An 18523-nucleotide genomic window follows, 5' to 3' on the forward strand; every position below is an offset into this window, starting at 1 on the left:
AGAGGGAGGTCAGGTGCAGTTTGCTTTCCTCTAAACCTACAAAAACCATCAAAAGCGGTCAAGGTGAGAAAGAAAAACAAAAGTGAACAAATATAAAAACCTCCAGAGAACAAAAGCCTGAAAAAACCAGTTTCCTCAGAGCCCACCCCCTTGAGGGGGGCGGGAGGACTTAGCTGAGAGAACATCAGGGACTGAAAACCCACATGGCAGTCCCCTTCCCCAGAAAACCAATGAGGAAAGGAAAAAAAGAAAAAAAAAAAGACAACAAGAGAACAACCACCACTACTTCATAGGACAATTTTTATTATTAATTCGATCCCACTATTCTGGCTCATTTTTTTATATAGTTAATTTTTTATTATTATATAGATAATTTTTTAACCTATTTACCATCACAGTGAGATGTCTAGTACATCAAATTCCATAATAACCTTCTAACCTGAACTTTTTGATACATACACTGTGTTTTCCTTTTGCATTTCTATTTTTTAAATTTCTTTTTTTTTAATTTTAGTTTACTTTAGTTTATTCCTTTTTTAATTTTTATTTTCTAATATTCATATAGAGTTAAACTTCAAGGTAATCCCCTTTCCCCAATCATTGCCACCCCTATAGGTAAATCAATTCCTAATCCCCTCTTATCTTAGGAAAGTTGAGTCCTTTAACAAAGATACCAAGATACATCCAGGAAGAAGCAAAATAACCTTCCTCACCCACACTGAGAATTTACAAGCACTCTCCCATCTTTTTCTTCCACCAGTATTTCTGTGTTTTTGTGTTTGTCCTGATAGTATATAAATCTTACACTCAGGGTTCTTTTTGACGAGGTTCTTCCTTTATTTGCATATATATATATATATATGCAAATATATATATATATTTTTTTCTCTTGTCATACACTTTTATCAGTCTTTTTGTTTGTCTGTGTCTGTTTGTATACTTCATAAATCTTACCGTGGGGCCCATTTGGACACCTTTCTTTCCTGTCTCTCTCCCTCTATCTTTTTTTTTCTTTTTCCTCTCATTTGGGTGGGGAACCCTGATTGCTCAGAAGCATTCCAGGGTGCACCTTGACTGCACCACAGTCGATACACCCAGCTACACCCGTTAAGCCATCTCTCACCAAAATGACTAGGAGGAGGAATGCCTAACAGAAGAAAAATACAGAGGATGGACCTTCTGCACCAGAGCTAATGGCTATCAACATAGACAATATGTTGGAAAAAGAATTCAGGCTAACAATTATCCAAGCAATAGCTAGGTTGGAGAAAGCCATGGGTGACCAAACGGAATTGATTAGGGCCAAACTGAAAACGACCAGAGATCATGTTTTCAATATTACGGAAGAGCTGAAAGCTACCAGGGATGAGCTTCACAATGCTCTCAATGAGTTCCAAACTAATCTAAATTCTCTCAACGCTAGAGTAACTGAGACAGAAGATAGAATTAGTGATCTGGAGGACAAACAGATAGAGAGAAAGGATCAGGAAAAAGCCTGGAACAAACAGCTAAGAAGCCACGAAAACAGAATCAGGGAAATAAATGATGCCATGAAAGGTTCTAACGTCAGAATTATTGGAATCCCTGAAGGGGAGGAGAAAGAAAGAAATCTAGAAGATATAGTGGAACAAGTTCTTCATGAAAATTTTCCAAATCTCTTGAATGGAACCAGCGTTTATGTACTAGAGGCCGAAAGGTTCCCCCCCAGGATTACAGATTCTCGAAAGTCCTCGAGACACCTAATAGTAAGAATGAAGAATTATAATTGTAGGCAGAACCTCTTGAAAGCAGCTAGGACAAAGAAGATCCTTACGTACAGAGGAAAGCCCATCAGAATAACATCAGACCTGTCCACAGAGACCTGGCAAGCCAGAAAGGGCTGGCAAGATATATTCAGGACACTGAATGAGAAGAACATGCAGCCAAGAATACTTTATCCAGAAAGACTGACATTCAAAATGGAGGGAGAGATAAAGAGTTTCCAGGACTGGCAAGGCTTAAAAGACTATGCAACTACCAAGCCGATACTGCAGGAAATATTAAGGGGGCTTCTTTAAAGGAGGAAAAAGCCCAAGAATAGCATTGAACAAAAATATAGAGACAATCTACAGAAAGAAAGTCTTCAAAGGTAACACGATGTCAATAAAAACGTATCTATCAATAATCACCCTCAATGTGAATGGCCTAAATGTGCCCATAAAACGGCACAGGGTTGCAGACTGGATAAAACGACAGGACCCATCCATATGTTGTCTACAAGAGACCCATTTTGAACCTAAAGGTACACCCAGACTGAAACTGAAGGGATGGAGAAGCATCTTTCATGCCAATGGGCCTCAAAAAAAGGCTGGGGTAGCGATTCTCATATCAGACAAATTAGATTTTAAACTAAAGACTGTAGTCAGAGATCCAGAAGGACACTACATCATTCTTAAAGGGACTATCCACCAAGATGATCTAACAATTGTAAATATCTATGCCTCCAATATGGGAGCAGCCAATTACATAAGAAAACTGTTAATCAAGATAAAGAGTCATCTTGATATGAATACACTGATCGTTGGAGATCTTAACACGCCTCTCTCAAAAATAGACAGATCATCGAAGCAGAAAATCAATAAAGAAACAAGAGCATTGAATGACACATTGGACCAGATGGACCTCATAGATATATACAGAACATTCCACCCTAAAACAACAGAATACTCATTCTTCTCAAGTGCACATGGAACCTTCTCCAGAATAGATGACATACTGGGTCATAAATCAGGACTCAACCGATACCAAAAGACTGAGATTATTCCCTGCACATTCTCAGATCACAATGCTTTGAAACTGGAGCTCAATCACAAGGAAAAGTTCGGAAGGAACTCAAACACCTGGAAGCTAAAGACCACCTTGCTTAAGAATGCTTGGATCAACCAGGAGATCAAAGAAGAACTGACACATTTCATGGAAACCAATGACAATGAAAACACTTCATCCAAAACCTATGGGATACAGCAAAGGCGGTCCTAAGGGGGAAATACATAGCCATCCAAGCCTCCCTCAAAAACATTCAAAAATCCAGAACACAGCAGCTGTCTCTACACCTTAAAGAACTGGAGAATAAACAACAAATCAAACCAACTCCACACATAAGAAGGGAAATAATCAAGATTAGAGCAGAGATCAATGAGGTAGAAACCAGAGATACAGTAGAACGTATCAATGAAACTAGAAGCTGGTTTTTTGAAAGAATAAATAAGATCGATAAACCATTGGCAACACTAATCCAAAAGAAAAGAGAGAAAGCTCAAATACATAAAATTATGAATGAAAAAGGAGAGATCACAACAAACACCAAGGAAGTAGAAACAATCATCAGAAGTTATTATCAACAGTTATATGCCAATAAGCTAAGCAACCTAGATGAAATGGATGCATTCCTGGAAAACTATAAAATCCCAAAATTGAAGCAGGAAGAAATTGACAACCTGAATAGACCAATATCTAGTAATGAGATTGAAGCAGTGATCAAAAACCTCCCAAAAAACAAGAGCCCAGGACCTGATGGATTCCCCGGGGAATTCTACCAAACTTTCAAAGAAGAAATAACACCTATTCTCCTGAAGCTGTTTGAAAAAATTGAAGCAGAAGGAAAACTTCATGACTCTTTCTATGAAGCCAGCATTACCCTGATCCCCAAACCCAGCAAAGACCCTACCAAAAAGGAGAATTTCAGACCAATATCTCTGATGAATATGGATGCTAAGATTCTCAACAAGATCCTAGCAAACAGGATCCAACAGCACATTAAAAAGATTATCCACCATGACCAGGTGGGATTCATTCCTGGGCTACAAAGATGGTTCAACATTTGCAAATCAATCAATGTGATACAACAAATTAATAAGAGAAGAGAGAAGAACCACATGGTTCTCTCAATTGATGCAGAAAAAGCATTTGACAAAATCTAGCATCCGTTCCTGATTAAAACGCTTCAAAGTATAGGGATAGAGGGAACATTCCTGAACTTCATCAAATCTATCTATGAAAGACCTACAGCAAATATCATCCTCAATGGGAAAAAGCTTGCGTCCTTCCCGTGGAGATCAGGAACACGACAAGGATGCCCACTCTCACCACTTTTGTTCAACATAGTATTAGAAGTCCTGGCAACAGCAATCAGACAACAAAGGGAAATAAAATGTATCCAAGTTGGTAATGAAGAAGTCAAACTCTCTCTCTTTGCAGATGACATGATTCTTTATATGGAAAACCCAAAAGACTCCACCCCCAAACTACTAGAACTCATACAGCAATTCAATAACATGGCAGGAAACAAAGTCAATGTACAGAAATCAGTGGCTTTCTTAAACACTAACAATGAAAATACAGAAAGGGAAATTAGAGTATCGATTCCATTTACTATAGCACCAAGAACCATAAGATACCTGGGAATAAACCTAACCAAAGAGGTAAAGGATCTGTACTCAAGGAACTACAGAACACTCATGAAAGAAATTGAAGAAGACACAAAAAGATGGAAGACCATTCCATGCTCTTGGATCGGAAGAATAAACATTGTTAAAATGTCGATACTGCCTAGAGCAATCTATACTTTTAATGCTATTCCGATCAAAATTCCACCAGTATTCTGCAAAGAGCTGGAGCAAATAATCCTAAAATTTGTATGGAATCAGAAGAGACCCTGAATCGCTAAGGAAATGTTGAAAAACAAAAATAAAACGGCGGGGGGGGGGGTATTACGTTACCTGATTTCAAGCTTTACTACAAAGCTGTGATCACCAAGACAGCACGGTACTGGCATAAAAACAGACACATAGACCAGTGGAACAGAGTAGAGAGCCCAGATATGGACCCTCAACTCTATGGTCAAATAATCTTCGACAAAACGGGAAAAAATATCCAGTGGAAAAAAGACAGTCTCTTCAATAAATGGTGCTGGGAAAACTGGGCAGCTATATGTAGAAGAATGAAACTCGGCCATTCTCTTACACTGTACACATAGATAAACTCAAAATGGATAAAAGACCTCAACGTGAGACAGGAATCCATCAGAATCCTAGAGGAGAACATAGGCAGTAATCTCTTCGATATCAGCCACAGCAACTTCTTTCAAGATATGTCTCCAAAGGCAAAGGAAACAAAAGCGAAGATGAAATTTTGGGACTTCATCAAAATCAAAAGCTTTGGGGCACCTGGGTGGCTCAGTGGGTTAAGCCGCTGCCTTCGGTTCGGGTCATGATCTCGGGGTCCTGGGATCGAGTCCCGCATCAGGCTCTCTGCTCAGCGGGGAACCTGCTTCCCTCTCTCTCTCTCTCTCTGCCTGCCTCTCTGCCTACTTGTGATCTCTCTCTCTGTCAAATAAATAAATTAATTAATTAAAAAAAAAATCAAAAGCTTCTGCACAGCCAAGAAAACAAAGAGGCAACTCACAGAATGGGAGAAGATATTTGCAAATAACAGTACAGACAAAAGGTTGATATCCAGGATTTATAATAAACTCCTCAAACTCAACACACACAAAACAGACAATTATATCAAAAAATGGGCAGAAGATATGGACAGACACTTCTCCAATAAAGACATACAAATGGCTATCAGACACATGAAAAAATGTTCATCATCACTAGCCATCAGGGAGATTCAAATTAAAACCACATTGAGATATCACCTTACACCAGTTAGAATGGCCAAAATTAGCAAGACAGGAAACAACATGTGTTGGAGAGGATGTGGAGAAAGGGGAATCCTCTTACACTGTTGGTGGGAATGCAAGTGGTGCAGCCTCTTTGGAGAACAGTGTGGAGATTCCTCAAGAAATTAAAAATAGAACTTCCCTATGACCCTGCCATTGCACTCCTGGGTATTTACCCCAACGATACAGATGTAGTGAAAAGAAGGGCCATCTGTACCCCAATGTTTATAGCAGCAATGGCCACAGTCGCCAAACTGTGGAAAGAACCAAGATACGCTTCAACAGATGAATGGATAAGGAAGATGTGGTCCATATACACTATGGAGTATTATGCCTCCATCAGAGAGGATGAATACCCAAGTTTTGTAGCAACATGGACGGGACTGGAAGAGATTATGCTGAGTGAAATAAGTCAAGCAGAGAAAGTCAATTATCATATGGTTTCACTTATTTGTGGAGCATAACAAAAAGCATGGAGGACATGGGGAGTTAGAGGGAAGGAGGTTGGGGTAAATTGGAAGGGGAGGTGAATCATGAGAGCCTATGGACTCTGAAAAACAATCTGAGGGGTTTGAAGTGGTGGGGGGGTGGGAGGTCGGGGTACCAGGTGGTGGGTATTATAGAGGGCATGGATTGCATGGAGCACTGGGTGTGGTGAAAAAATAATGATACTGTTATGCTGAAAATAAATAAATTTTTTAAAAAAAGAACAGGGTAAAAAAACCTAAAATATAATAAATGTTGGCAAGGATATAGAGAAACAGGAACCTGTTTGTGCTGTTGTTGGGAATGTAAAATGATGCAGTCATTGTAGAAAACAGTACAAAATTCCCTCAAAAAATTAAAAATAGAATTGCCATATGATCCAGAAATCCAGCTTCTGAGTATAAATCCAAAAGAATTGAAAGTCTTGAAGAGCTATTTGTAAACGCATTCATAGCAGCATTATTCACAATAGCTAAAACATGGAATCAACCCAAGTGTCTATGATTAATAATTTTTTAAAAATGTAGTATATTGAGGAATTAACTGAGGATTTTGGAGGGGTGGGAGGTTGGGTGAGCTTGGTGATGAGTATTGTAGAGGGCACGTACAGCATGGAGCACTGGGTGTGGTGCACAAACAATGAATTCTGGAAAAATGAAAAGAAATTTAAAAAATAAATAAAAATTTTAAAAAAGAAAAAATGTAGTATATTCATACAATGGAATATTATTCGGCCTTAAAAAGAAATTCTGTAATACGTTACAACACTGATAAACCTTGAGGACATCACGCTAAGTGTAAAAAGTAGTCACAAAAAGACAAATACTATATAAATCCACTTACATGAGATACTTAGAGTAGTAAAAACCATAAAGAGAGACAGTATAATGATGGTTTCCAGGGGCTGGGGAAAGGGGAAAATAAGGATTTATTGTTTAATAGATACAGTTTCAGATTTACAAGATCAAATGAGTTATGATGGTGAAGGCTGCACAACAATGTGAATGTATGTAATACAAATGAACTGTACACTTAAAAATGGTTAAGATAGAAAAGGTTATATAATATGTATTTTAAAATAAAAGAAAAAATAGAAAAAATACTATGAGAATAGAAAGTTACAAAACTTGAAGTAAACATCCTTAATGGTTAAAAATTCATATAAATCACTTTCAAGTTTATATATTGTATTTCTACGGGTAATGAATTTAAGGCTTAAAGAAAATTACTGGTACCACTACTGGTATATACGCTACTTGGTCATGGTGTATTATTATCTTAATAAGCTTTGAGATAATATTTCTGGCATTTCATCTTAATATTGTTTCATTTGCAATAACATGTATTACTTTTCCAATTTGAAAACAGCAAGTAAAAAAATATTTTTAAAGAAAAAATTGATGTTTTTTGAATTTTTACAGTGAAAATATATTCATGAGTTACTTCCATCATTAAAAATTCTTGTTAAGCTGCTAAAAAAATTCTTGTTAAAATAAGAAAAATAATTTAAAGGAAGACTCAGAAAATCCTTACATATACCACTTCATTAATAAAATATTAACAGTGGATTCTTATAGAAATCAACAGACTCGTGATTCTTAAATGCATCATATCCTCCTAGCGAATAGTAGATTAACAAAATTTAAAAACTGGAAATGTAAAGACCAAAATTTATTGACTTTAAAAAGTTTTAAAATTCCAGTTAGTTAACATTCAGTGTAATATTAGTTTCAGGTGAATAGTATAGTGATTCAACACTTCCATACAACACCCAGGGCTCATCACAATAAGTGCACTCTTCAATCCCCATTATCTATTTAACCCATCCCCTCACTACCTCCCTTCTGGTAACCATCAGTCTGTTCTCTACAGTTAAGAGTCTTTTTCTTAGTTTGCCTTTTTCGGTTTTTTTTTTCCCTTTGCTCATCTGTTTTGTTTCTTAAATTCCACATATGAGTGAAATCATGTTGTATTTGTCTTTCTCTGACTTATTTTACTTAGCATAATGCTCTCTAGCTCTATACATGTCATTGCAAATGGCAAGATTTCATTCTTTTTTATGGCTGAGTAATATCCCATTGTGTATATATATTCCATATCTTTATCCATTCATCCATTGGTGGACACTTGGGCTGTTGCCATAATTTGGCTGAGACACATATGGGGGTGCATATATCCCTTTGATTTTTTTTTATTATTTTAGGTAAATTCAATTACCCTTTGCAACTTGTACACATATTCCTTTAGGATCCAGGCTCCAATGATCTCTCCAGATACAACTCTAGCCACTTTCACCTGTGCATGCCATTGTAAATCACTTACTATTCACTCGAGAATTCATTTATAACTCCATGCCATCGTCTATGTTGTTCTCTCTGAATAGGATGCCTCCTCTCTTTTGAGCTCAGTAGTACTTCCTTATGAAGTCCTCCCTGACACACATAGACTGATTAGGAATTCCCTCTCTCAAACCTTGAATATTTTTTATTAGTATAACATTCATACCACACAATTTGTATCTCAATACTGGGAGGTCCTCAAGAGCAAGGACCTGTCTTTTTCTTTTTCTCTTTCTTTCTTTTTCTTTTTTTCCCTTTCCTTTCCTTTATTCTTTCCCTTCCCTTTTCTTTCCCCTTCCTTTCTTTTCTTCCTTCTTTCTTCCTTTCTTTCTTCTTCTATTTTTTTGAGTATATATGACACATGATGTTACATTAGCTTCAAGTGTACAACATAGTGGCTCATCAACTCTATTATGTTAGACTATGCTGAGTAGCTACCACCTGTCATCATGCTATCCTATTACAATACCACTAACTACATTCCCTATGCTATAGTTTTTATCACCATGACTTATTTATTCCATTGCTGGAAGCCTGTATCTCTCACTCTCCTTCACCCATTTTGCCCACCCCCACTCCCACCCTTCCCTTCTGGCAACCATCATTTTGTTCTCTGTATTTATGGGTTGGATTATTCATTTGTTTTGTTTTATAGATTCTACATATAAGTGAAATCATTTGGTATTTGTCTTTCTCTGATATATTTCACTTAGCGTAATATCCACTAGGTCCAACCCTGTTTTGAAAATTATGTTCACAGTGGCAAGCACAATGTCAGTATATACAATCAAATGAATTATAGCTTAAAAGAACCCACCCAGTTAAATAAATTTAGGCTAAAAGAATATCATTAAAGTTATAGTTTAGCTGAATAAACCCTAACTTCACAGTTCTTTGCTGATTGCTATGTTAATGTGTTTTATAATTATTCTGGCTATAAGTAAACATTACATACTCAAAGAAAAAGTTTCTGTTACTTTCTTTAATTGTTGGAATACAGCTGTCATCAATTTATATTCTGGATTTTAGAAATAAAATCTAAAGTTTATAGACATGGTTTGATATAATATTTTATAAAAAAGAATTTGATTTTCTAAAATTGTAGTAACTTTATAGTAACAATAGTATTTTAAAAAACCATATAAAATGTATTACATACCATTTCTATTTCTTGATCTTTGGCAACTAGCTGTCGATTAAGAAGTTCTTTGCTTGAGTCAAGTTTAATACAAAGTTCCCTTGTGGAAGATAAATCTGCAAGGGCAGACACTTTTTCAAACTGAACCTTCTGAAGTTCCTCTTCCATCTTTACAACAGATTTGTGTAAGGTAGAAATCTGGGACTTATAAGACCTTTCTGCATTTAAGTGCTGCAAGGACAAAATTATTATTTTATATATCTGCATACATATATATACATTTTTTTAACTTGAAAAAACTAAAACATGGAAAAGTGGGGAAAATCTTTTGATGGTACTCTGAGATTATAAGGAACTTTATACAATATAGGTGGTAATAGTATATACAGAAACACCCTGGGAAAAACAAATTTGACTTTCAAACGTCTGTGTATAAAATCCATGAGTAAACTGGTCAACTGGTCATTATTTTAATGTGTTTAGTAAACAACTTCCCCCCCTCATAAAAGTTTCAACCTGAAAGTTAGTTGAGATACATACATGTTTGGTCTGTAGTTCTATTTTTACCACAGTTTCAATTATTCTAAAAGATAAACATTATTGTTGTTAAAGATAAAACATTAGCCACCACTGTTTCACTCACAATACCCACTTTCCAATTCTTAAATGGCATGTTCACCTAAATCATAATATCATAAAATGAGGACTGATATCTCTCTGGTACTTACTAATAACTCTAAGGGAAAAAGACTCTAGACTAGAATAAATTAAGGATTAATCCACATTATGGGAAATAAGAGCATTTTTAAAAAATTGTACAATGAGATTCAAGTTATATAAATGCTTTTAAAAGTTCAAGATAATACCACCCTATTTTTTTGTTTCAGAGAAATATCTTACATAAGTACACTGCCACCTACAGAAAAGTTTTTGCTATTATGTGAAGCTGACAGAACTGAGAGACAAAGAAATTTTTCTGCTTTTAAAAGTACAAAACACCAAAAAAATTGCTCCTAGAAGTTACTTGGCCACAATTCTGCCCCCCCCTTACTTCCTCAGTCATTCTTCAAACAACCTTCTATCCATCTACCCACCTATCCATCTATCCATCCATTTCATATTTTTTAGTATATTCTATGTTCCAGCCAATGTGCTTAGATGCATACCCAGTGATACCAAAATAGTCTCTGTTCTCATGACACTTCCATACTATGAGGGAGCCATACATCAGTCAAATAATCACACAAATGGCTATATAAGTACATATTAACCAAATACTTCTAGAGAAAAAAAGTATATAACAAAGTAAAGTGATCCAGACTAGGAGGGTCAGAGAAGTCAGGAAAGTCTTCTCCGAGTAAATGACACATGAGTTGAGATTTGAATGGTGTGTAGATAGATATACAGTGTGGGTTGGGGAAGGTGGTTTTTCAAACTGAAGGAATGCTAAATTCAAAGACCCCAGAGGGAATGTGTTGAGGGAGGGAAAATAACATGCTCCAACAACAAAGAGAAAACTTGTATGGCTAGAACTCAAGAGACCACAGAGAAGAGTGATAGCATATGTATTAAAAAACTCACAAGACAGAGCCTGATAAGCTGGGTTAAAATTTAAGTCTTTATCCATGGAAAAAAAGAGGGAGGTAATAGGATCAGTTTTGTGCCTTGAAAAGATTAATACTGGATATTTCAGGTTCTAGTAAGATAGCTGATTAAGCTAAGAGGAAAACCTTTTGGTAAAAGAGAAAAAAATTTTACAATTCACAGCTGAGCTTGCAGAAAATAAAAATAAATTTTCATATTTGCTGAAGACAAAGATAAAACAAATTCAGAGAAGGAAGAAATTTAGAAGGCCTGAAGCTAAAAGTTGGGGGTAGGAAGACCCAGTGACAGTGAAAGGCTTGTGCTTAAACACTGAATCAAGGACAGGAAAAAAGAAGTTAGTACTAATGGGTAATTGGAACTAGGTCCTCTTCATAATCCGGAACACTTGAAAAGAGGTTCCAGAGGAAAAATCCACTCACCCTCACAGAGATACAACTGAAAGTTTATCTTCTCCTACTCTCTAAGTAGGGGGAAAAATGTATTCTGTAAGAAACCTTAGGTCTAACTTTATTCAGTTTTGGAATCTGATGCACAGTACTGACTACCAATTCTAAACTTTAACATAAAGTTTGTCCCATTCCAATGATAACACAGAATCCCTTTGTAGAAGCAAACCCATATTCCTGACCATAAAAAATTCTGCAGGAAAATTCTCCTTTAAAGGAGTTTACAAACTTGGGGTGACTTAATCCACCATGAGTGAGAGTAGGAGCAACATAACACATAGCAGGAACAGAACTCTAGAACATCAAGTTGTTAAAATATTTTAGAAGACATGAAAAATATGCTTATAAGTATTAAAGACATTAAAGAAGAAACTTCAAAGAATGAGACTTAGGACAAAACAAGAAAATTTGAAGAAGAGCCAATAGAACTTCTGGAAAGAAGGGAAAAGCAATCAAGAAAATGAAAAACATAATGAATGCATCAACAGACTAGTACAGCTGAAGAGAGAAGAATGAACTAGAAGAGAGATATCAGCACAGAGAGATAAACACATGGAAACTATAATAAAAATATTAACAAGCATTTAGACTAGGAGATCCTACAAGCATATTATAAAAGTTGAGGGAAAGAGTAGAGTGAATTTAAAGGTGATAATATTCAAATAAGTAATATCTAAAAATTTCCAGACCTACTAAAAGTATTAATACTCTGACTGAAAAATGGCAAAACCCAAACCATTCCTTTTGATAAACCCCAAAACAATACCTAGACATATATAGTAAAACTACAAAGAGAAAAAGAAGACCGTAAAAGAAAACAATGGCAAAAGACTTACAAAGAAAAACAATTAGAATGAGAACAGACTTCTCAATAAACTATTTTTGAAAGTTATGAAAGGAAAATAACCCACAACCCAGAATTCTATACTCATCTAAACTAATACTCAAGAATAAGGGTAAAATAAATCTATTTTCAGGCAAAGACTGAGAAAATTAACTCATAAATCAAAGAAAGGAAGTAGTCTCAAGAAAGAAATTGAATGTAGAAGTAAGAAATAGAATGCAAGAAGCAATGTTGAAAAATTTTGTAGACATATAAGTGGATACAAATAAGCATTGACTGAAAGAATAAAAACAGGAGTAGTGATTTATTTTTAATGCTATAAACAGCCAATGTGAATATAAGAGTATGCAACTATATTATAACAGATTGGGGTTGTGTAAGGTGGGAGAGAGAGCATAAGAAGACACATTCATTAGTAAGCAGGATACTGTGTTCAATATTCAAATATTCTTAGGAGCACATATTTTTTAGGAGGAAAGTTGGAAATACTAATAATAGACTTTTAAAAAATATGCATATTACAGATTTAACTTCTAAAAGACTAGGTTGAAAATCTATAGCTTCCAAACCAATAAGTAGCTGGGGTAGAAAGTGGGTAAAGAAACAAATATATAAAAGATAAAGGATATGTTTGCCTGTTTTGTGTGTGTTGAGTTTGAGGAGTTCATTATAGATTCTGGATATCAACCTTTTGTCTGTACTGTCATTTGCAAATATCTTCTCCCATTCCGTGGGTTGCCTCTTTGTTTTTTTTTGACTGTTTCCTTTGCTGTGTAGAAGCTTTTGATTTTAATGAAGTCACAAAAGTTTATTTTCGCTTTTATTTCCTTTGCCTTTGGAGACATATCTTGAAAGAAGTTGCTGTGGCTGATATCGAAGAGATTACTGCCTATGTTCTCCTCTAGGAGTCTGATGGATTCCTGTCTCACATTGAGGTCTTTTATCCATTTTGAGTTTATCTTTGTGTAAGGTGTAAGAGAATGGTCAAGTTTCATTCTTCTACATATAGCTGTCCAGTTTTCCCAGCACCATTTATTGGATCTATACTGAACTCCTCAAACTCAACACACGTGAAACAGGCAAACATATCAAAAAATGGGAAGAAGATATGAACAGACACTTCTCCAATCAAGACATACAAATGGCCATCAGACACATGAAAAAATGTTCATCATCATTAGCCCTCAGGGAGATTCAAATTAAAACCACATTGAGATATCACCTTACACCAGTTAGAATGGCCAAAATTAACAAAACAGGAAACAATATGTGTTGGAGAGGATGTGGAGAAAGGGGAACCCTCTTACACGGTTGGTGGGAATGCAAGTTGGTGCAGCCTCTTTGGAGAACATTGTGGAGATTCCTCAAGAAATTAAAAATAGAACTTCCCTATGACCCTGCTGTTGCACTCCTGGGTATTTACCCCAAAGATACAGATGTCGTGAAAAAAAGGGCCATCTGTACCACAATGTTTATAGCAGCAATGGCCACGGTCGCCAAACTATGGAAAGAACCAAGATGACCTTCAACGGATGAATGGATAAGGAAGATGTGGTCCATATACACTGTGGAGTATTATGCCTCCATCAGAAAGGATGAATACCCAACTTTTGTAGCAACATGGACGGGACTGGAAGAGATTATGCTGAGTGAAATAAGTCAAGCAGAGAGAGTCAATTATCATATGGTTTCACTTCTTTGTGGAGCATAACAAATATCATGGAGGACAAGGGGTGTTAGAGAGGAGAAGGGATTTGGTGTAAATTGGAAGGGGAGGTGAATCATGAGAGACTATGGACTCTGAAAAATAATCTGAGGGGTTTGAAGTGGTGGGGGGGGTGGGAGGTTGGGGTACCAGGTGGTGGGTATTCTAGAGGGCACGGATTGCATGGAGCACTGGGTGTGGTGAAAAAATAATGAATACTGTTTTTCTGAAAATAAATAAATCAATTTAAAAATAAATAAATAAATAAATAAATAAAATTTTTAAAAAGATAAAGGAAAGAAAGATAAAAGAATCAGGAAAAGAATAAAGTATAGAGAGACTATGGACTCTGAAAAACAATCTGAGGGTTTTGAAGGGGCGGGGGGTGGGAGGTTGGGGGAACCAGGTGGTGGGTATTAGAGAGGGCACGGATTGCATGGAGCACTGGGTGTGGTGCAAAAACAATGAATACTGTGACACTGAAAAGACATGTAAAAAAAAATAGAGTATAAATACAAAAAATGGAAATAATAAATATAAATGAGTCAGCAATTCAAACACAAATGGTAAATTTTCTAGTTAATAAAAAGGTATTCTAATGGGGGAAGGGGGTGGGGTTATGGACATTGGGGAGGGTATGTGCTATGGTGAGTGCTGTGAAGTGTGTAAACCTGGTGATTCACATACCTGTACCCCAAGGGATAAAATATATTATATGCTTATAAAAAATAAAAATTTAAAAAAAGGTATTCTAAGATAGAATTTTTTAAAAAATTAGAATATATGATGTTTATTAGAGACAGTTGAAAAGGATTAAGAAAAGATAGATTATACTTCTGTTTCCAGCCTTGATAGAATAACTGGGACTGAACTTGTCCTCCCACTGTTAATAAGTGTAAAACTAGAAAGGAAGGGAAAGGAAAAGAAATAGGAAGAAAGAAGGAAGGAAGGGAGGGAGGGAAGAAGGAAAGGTGGGGGGATTGCGTCTAGATATTGAACAATAGGCACCACAGGGTTGTGATCTCTGAGAGAAGGAAAACAAACAAGATGAGCAATATGATCATTCCAGCTTTCTGTCAGGAGACGATTTTCCAGTCTTCAGGGAAAGAAACTTCAGTCAGAGCACAGCTGATTTGCAGAGGAGACAGAAATAAGCATCTGAAATATGTGGGATAGAGTTCTAGAAATGAAGGGTCTACACACACACAAAAAGACAACCAGAAATTTGCCTAGAAGTCTCCATGAGTCTGTTGCTGAATACTAAGCCTTGAATATATATTGTGAAATTCCAAAAGGCTAGGAAAGAAAACCAGAGAGCTCTAAAATAACCAAAACCACAGCTGATACACAGTTGGAAAAATCCTATGTTCGAACCTGCCAAAGTGGGGTCCTTAATGAACACCCCAGGTTGGGCATTTAATAGAGAACAAAGAAAGGTCCCACCATAGTGGTAGGATTAAACTAGTATTACAGAAGAGGCTACTTTAAGCCTGCGCCATCAAAGCTTAAAGACAATCACAAAAGTATCAGTTTATTTGCAAGTAATTTAACAACCTGCCAGAACAAATACAACACTCTTAAAAGGAAGGTACAAAGTCTGAAATTCAACAAAGTAAAAATCCCAGTCTCCAGAACCCAATTGAAAAAATACCAGACAGGGGCATCTGGGTGACTCAGTGGGTTAAGCGTCTGCCTTCGACTCAGGTTGTGAAATCTTGGTCCTGAGAAGGAGCCCTGCATTGGGCTCCCTGCTCAGCGGGCTGTCTGCTTCACACTCTCCCTTTGCCGCTCCCACCACTCCACCCTTGCTCATGGCTCATGCTCTCAAATAAATAAACAAAATATTTTTTAAAAAATACCAGATATGTAGGGGCACCTGCGTGGCTCAGTGGGTTAAAGCCTCTGTCTTCAGCTCAGGTCATAATCCCATGGTCCTGGGATCGAGCCCTGCATTAGGCTCTCTGCTCAGAAGGAGCCTGCTTCCCCATCTCTCTCTCTGCTTGCCTCTCTGCCTACTTGAGATCTGTCTGTTAAATAAATAAATAAAATCTTTAAAAAAATTACCAGATATGTAAAGATGTAGAAATGTAACCTATATCCCTATACTTTGAAGCGCTTTAATCAGGAACAGATCTTAGATTTTGTCAAATGCTTTTTATGCATCAATTGAGAGGATCATGTGGTTCTTCTCTCTACTCTTATTAATTTGCTCTATCACATTGATTGATTTGCGAATGTTGAACCATCTTTGTAGCCCAGGGATGAATCCCACCTGGTCATGGTGGATAATCTTTTTAATGTGCTGTTGGATCCTGTTTGCTAGGATCTTGTTGAGAATCTTAGCATCCATATTCATCAGAGATATTGGTCTGAAATTCTCCTTTTTGATAGGGTGTTTGCCTGGTTTGGGGATCAGGGTAATGCTGGCTTCATAGAAAGAGTCTGGTCCTGGGCTCTTGTTTTTTGGAGGTTTTTGATCACTGCTTGAATCTCGTTACTAAATATTGGTCTATTCAGGTTGTCAATTTCTTCCTGGTTCAATTTTGGGATTTTATAGTTTTCCAGGAATGCATCCATTTCATCTAGGTTGCTTAGCTTATTGGCATATAACTGTTGATAATAACTTCTGATGATTGTTTCTACTTCCTTGGTGTTTGTTGTGATCTCTCCTTTTTCATTCATAATTTTATGTATTTGAGCTTTCTCTCTTTTCTTTTGGATTAGTGTTGCCAATGGTTATCAATCTTATTGATTCTTTCAAAAAACCAGCTTCTAGTTTCATTGATACATTCTACTGTATCTCTGGTTTCTACCTCATCGATCTCAGCTTTAATCTTGATTATTTCCCTTCTTATGTGTGGAGTTGGTTTGATTTGTTGTTTATTCTCCAGTTCTTTAAGGTGTAGAGACAGCTGCTGTGTTCTGGATTTTTGAATGTTTTTGAGGGAGGCTTGGATGGCTATGTATTTCCCCCTTAGGACTTCCTTTGCTGTATCCCATAGGTTTTGGACTGAAGTGTCTTCATTGTCATTGGTTTCCATGAAATGTGTCAGTTCTTCCTTGATCTCCTGGTTGATCCAAGCATTCTTAAGCAAGGTGGTCTTTAGCTTCCAGGTGTTTGAGTTCCTTCCAAACTTTTCCTTGTGATTGAGCTCTAGTTTCAAAGCATTGTGATCTGAGAATGTGCAGGGAATAATCTCAGTCTTTTGGTATCGGCTGAGTCCTGTTTTATGACCCAGTATGTGGTCTATTCTGGAGAAGGTTCCATGTGCACTTGAGAAGAATGAGTATTCTGTTGTTTTAGGGTGGAATGTTCTGTATATATCTATGAGGTCCATCTGGTCCAATGTGTCATTCAATGCTCTTGTTTCTTTATTGATTTTCTGCTTCGATGATCTGTCTATTTTTGAGAGAGGCGTGTTAAGATCTCCAACGATCAGTGTATTCATATCAAGATGACTCTTTATCTTGATTAACAGTTTTCTTATGTAATTGGCTGCTCCCATATTGGAGGCATAGATATTTACAATTGTTAGATCATCTTGGTGGATAGTCCCTTTAAGAATGATGTAGTGTCCTTCTGGATCTCTGACTACAGTCTTTAGTTTAAAATCTAATTTGTCTGATATGAGAATCGCTACCCCAGCCTTTTTTTGAGGCCCATTGGCATGAAAGATGCTTCTCCATCCCTTCAGTTTCAGTCTGGGTGTACCTTTAGGTTCAAAATGGGTCTCTTGTAGACAACATATGGATGGGTCCTGTCGTTTTATCCAGTCTGCAACCCTGTGCCGTTTTATGGGCACATTTAGGCCATTCACATTGAGGGTGATTATTGATAGATACGTTTTTATTGACATCGTGTTACCTTTGAAGACTTTCTTTCTGTAGATTGTCTCTATATTTTTGTTCAATGCTATTCTTGGGCTTTTTCCTCCTTTAAAGAAGCCCCCTTAATATTTCCTGCAGTATCGGCTTGGTAGTTGCATAGTCTTTTAAGCCTTGCCAGTCCTGGAAACTCTTTATCTCTCCCTCCATTTTGAATGTCAGTCTTTCTGGATAAAGTATTCTTGGCTGCATGTTCTTCTCATTCAGTGTCCTGAATATATCTTGCCAGCCCTTTCTGGCTTGCCAGGTCTCTGTGGACAGGTCTGATGTTATTCTGATGGGCTTTCCTCTGTACGTAAGGATCTTCTTTGTCCTAGCTGCTTTCAAGAGGTTCTGCCTACAATTATAATTCTTCATTCTTACTATTAGGT

The 18523-nt window shown here is 36.7% G+C and overlaps 1 protein-coding gene across 3 annotated transcripts in view; it reads right to left on the minus strand.

Moving 5' to 3' along the window:
* TSGA10 (testis specific 10) overlaps window positions 1–18523 on the minus strand; it is a 153110-nt gene that overhangs the window by 36835 nt on the left and 97752 nt on the right. For all 3 annotated transcript variants that reach the window (XM_032352025.1, XM_032352023.1, XM_032352024.1), the window contains exon 16: window positions 9689–9898. In XM_032352025.1, the coding sequence (XP_032207916.1) occupies window positions 9689–9898 (210 nt within the window). The remainder of the gene's footprint in view (window positions 1–9688; window positions 9899–18523) is intronic.

Source organism: Mustela erminea, chromosome 7 (assembly GCF_009829155.1).
Source record: "Mustela erminea isolate mMusErm1 chromosome 7, mMusErm1.Pri, whole genome shotgun sequence".
Classification (NCBI taxonomy): Eukaryota; Metazoa; Chordata; class Mammalia; order Carnivora; family Mustelidae; genus Mustela; species Mustela erminea.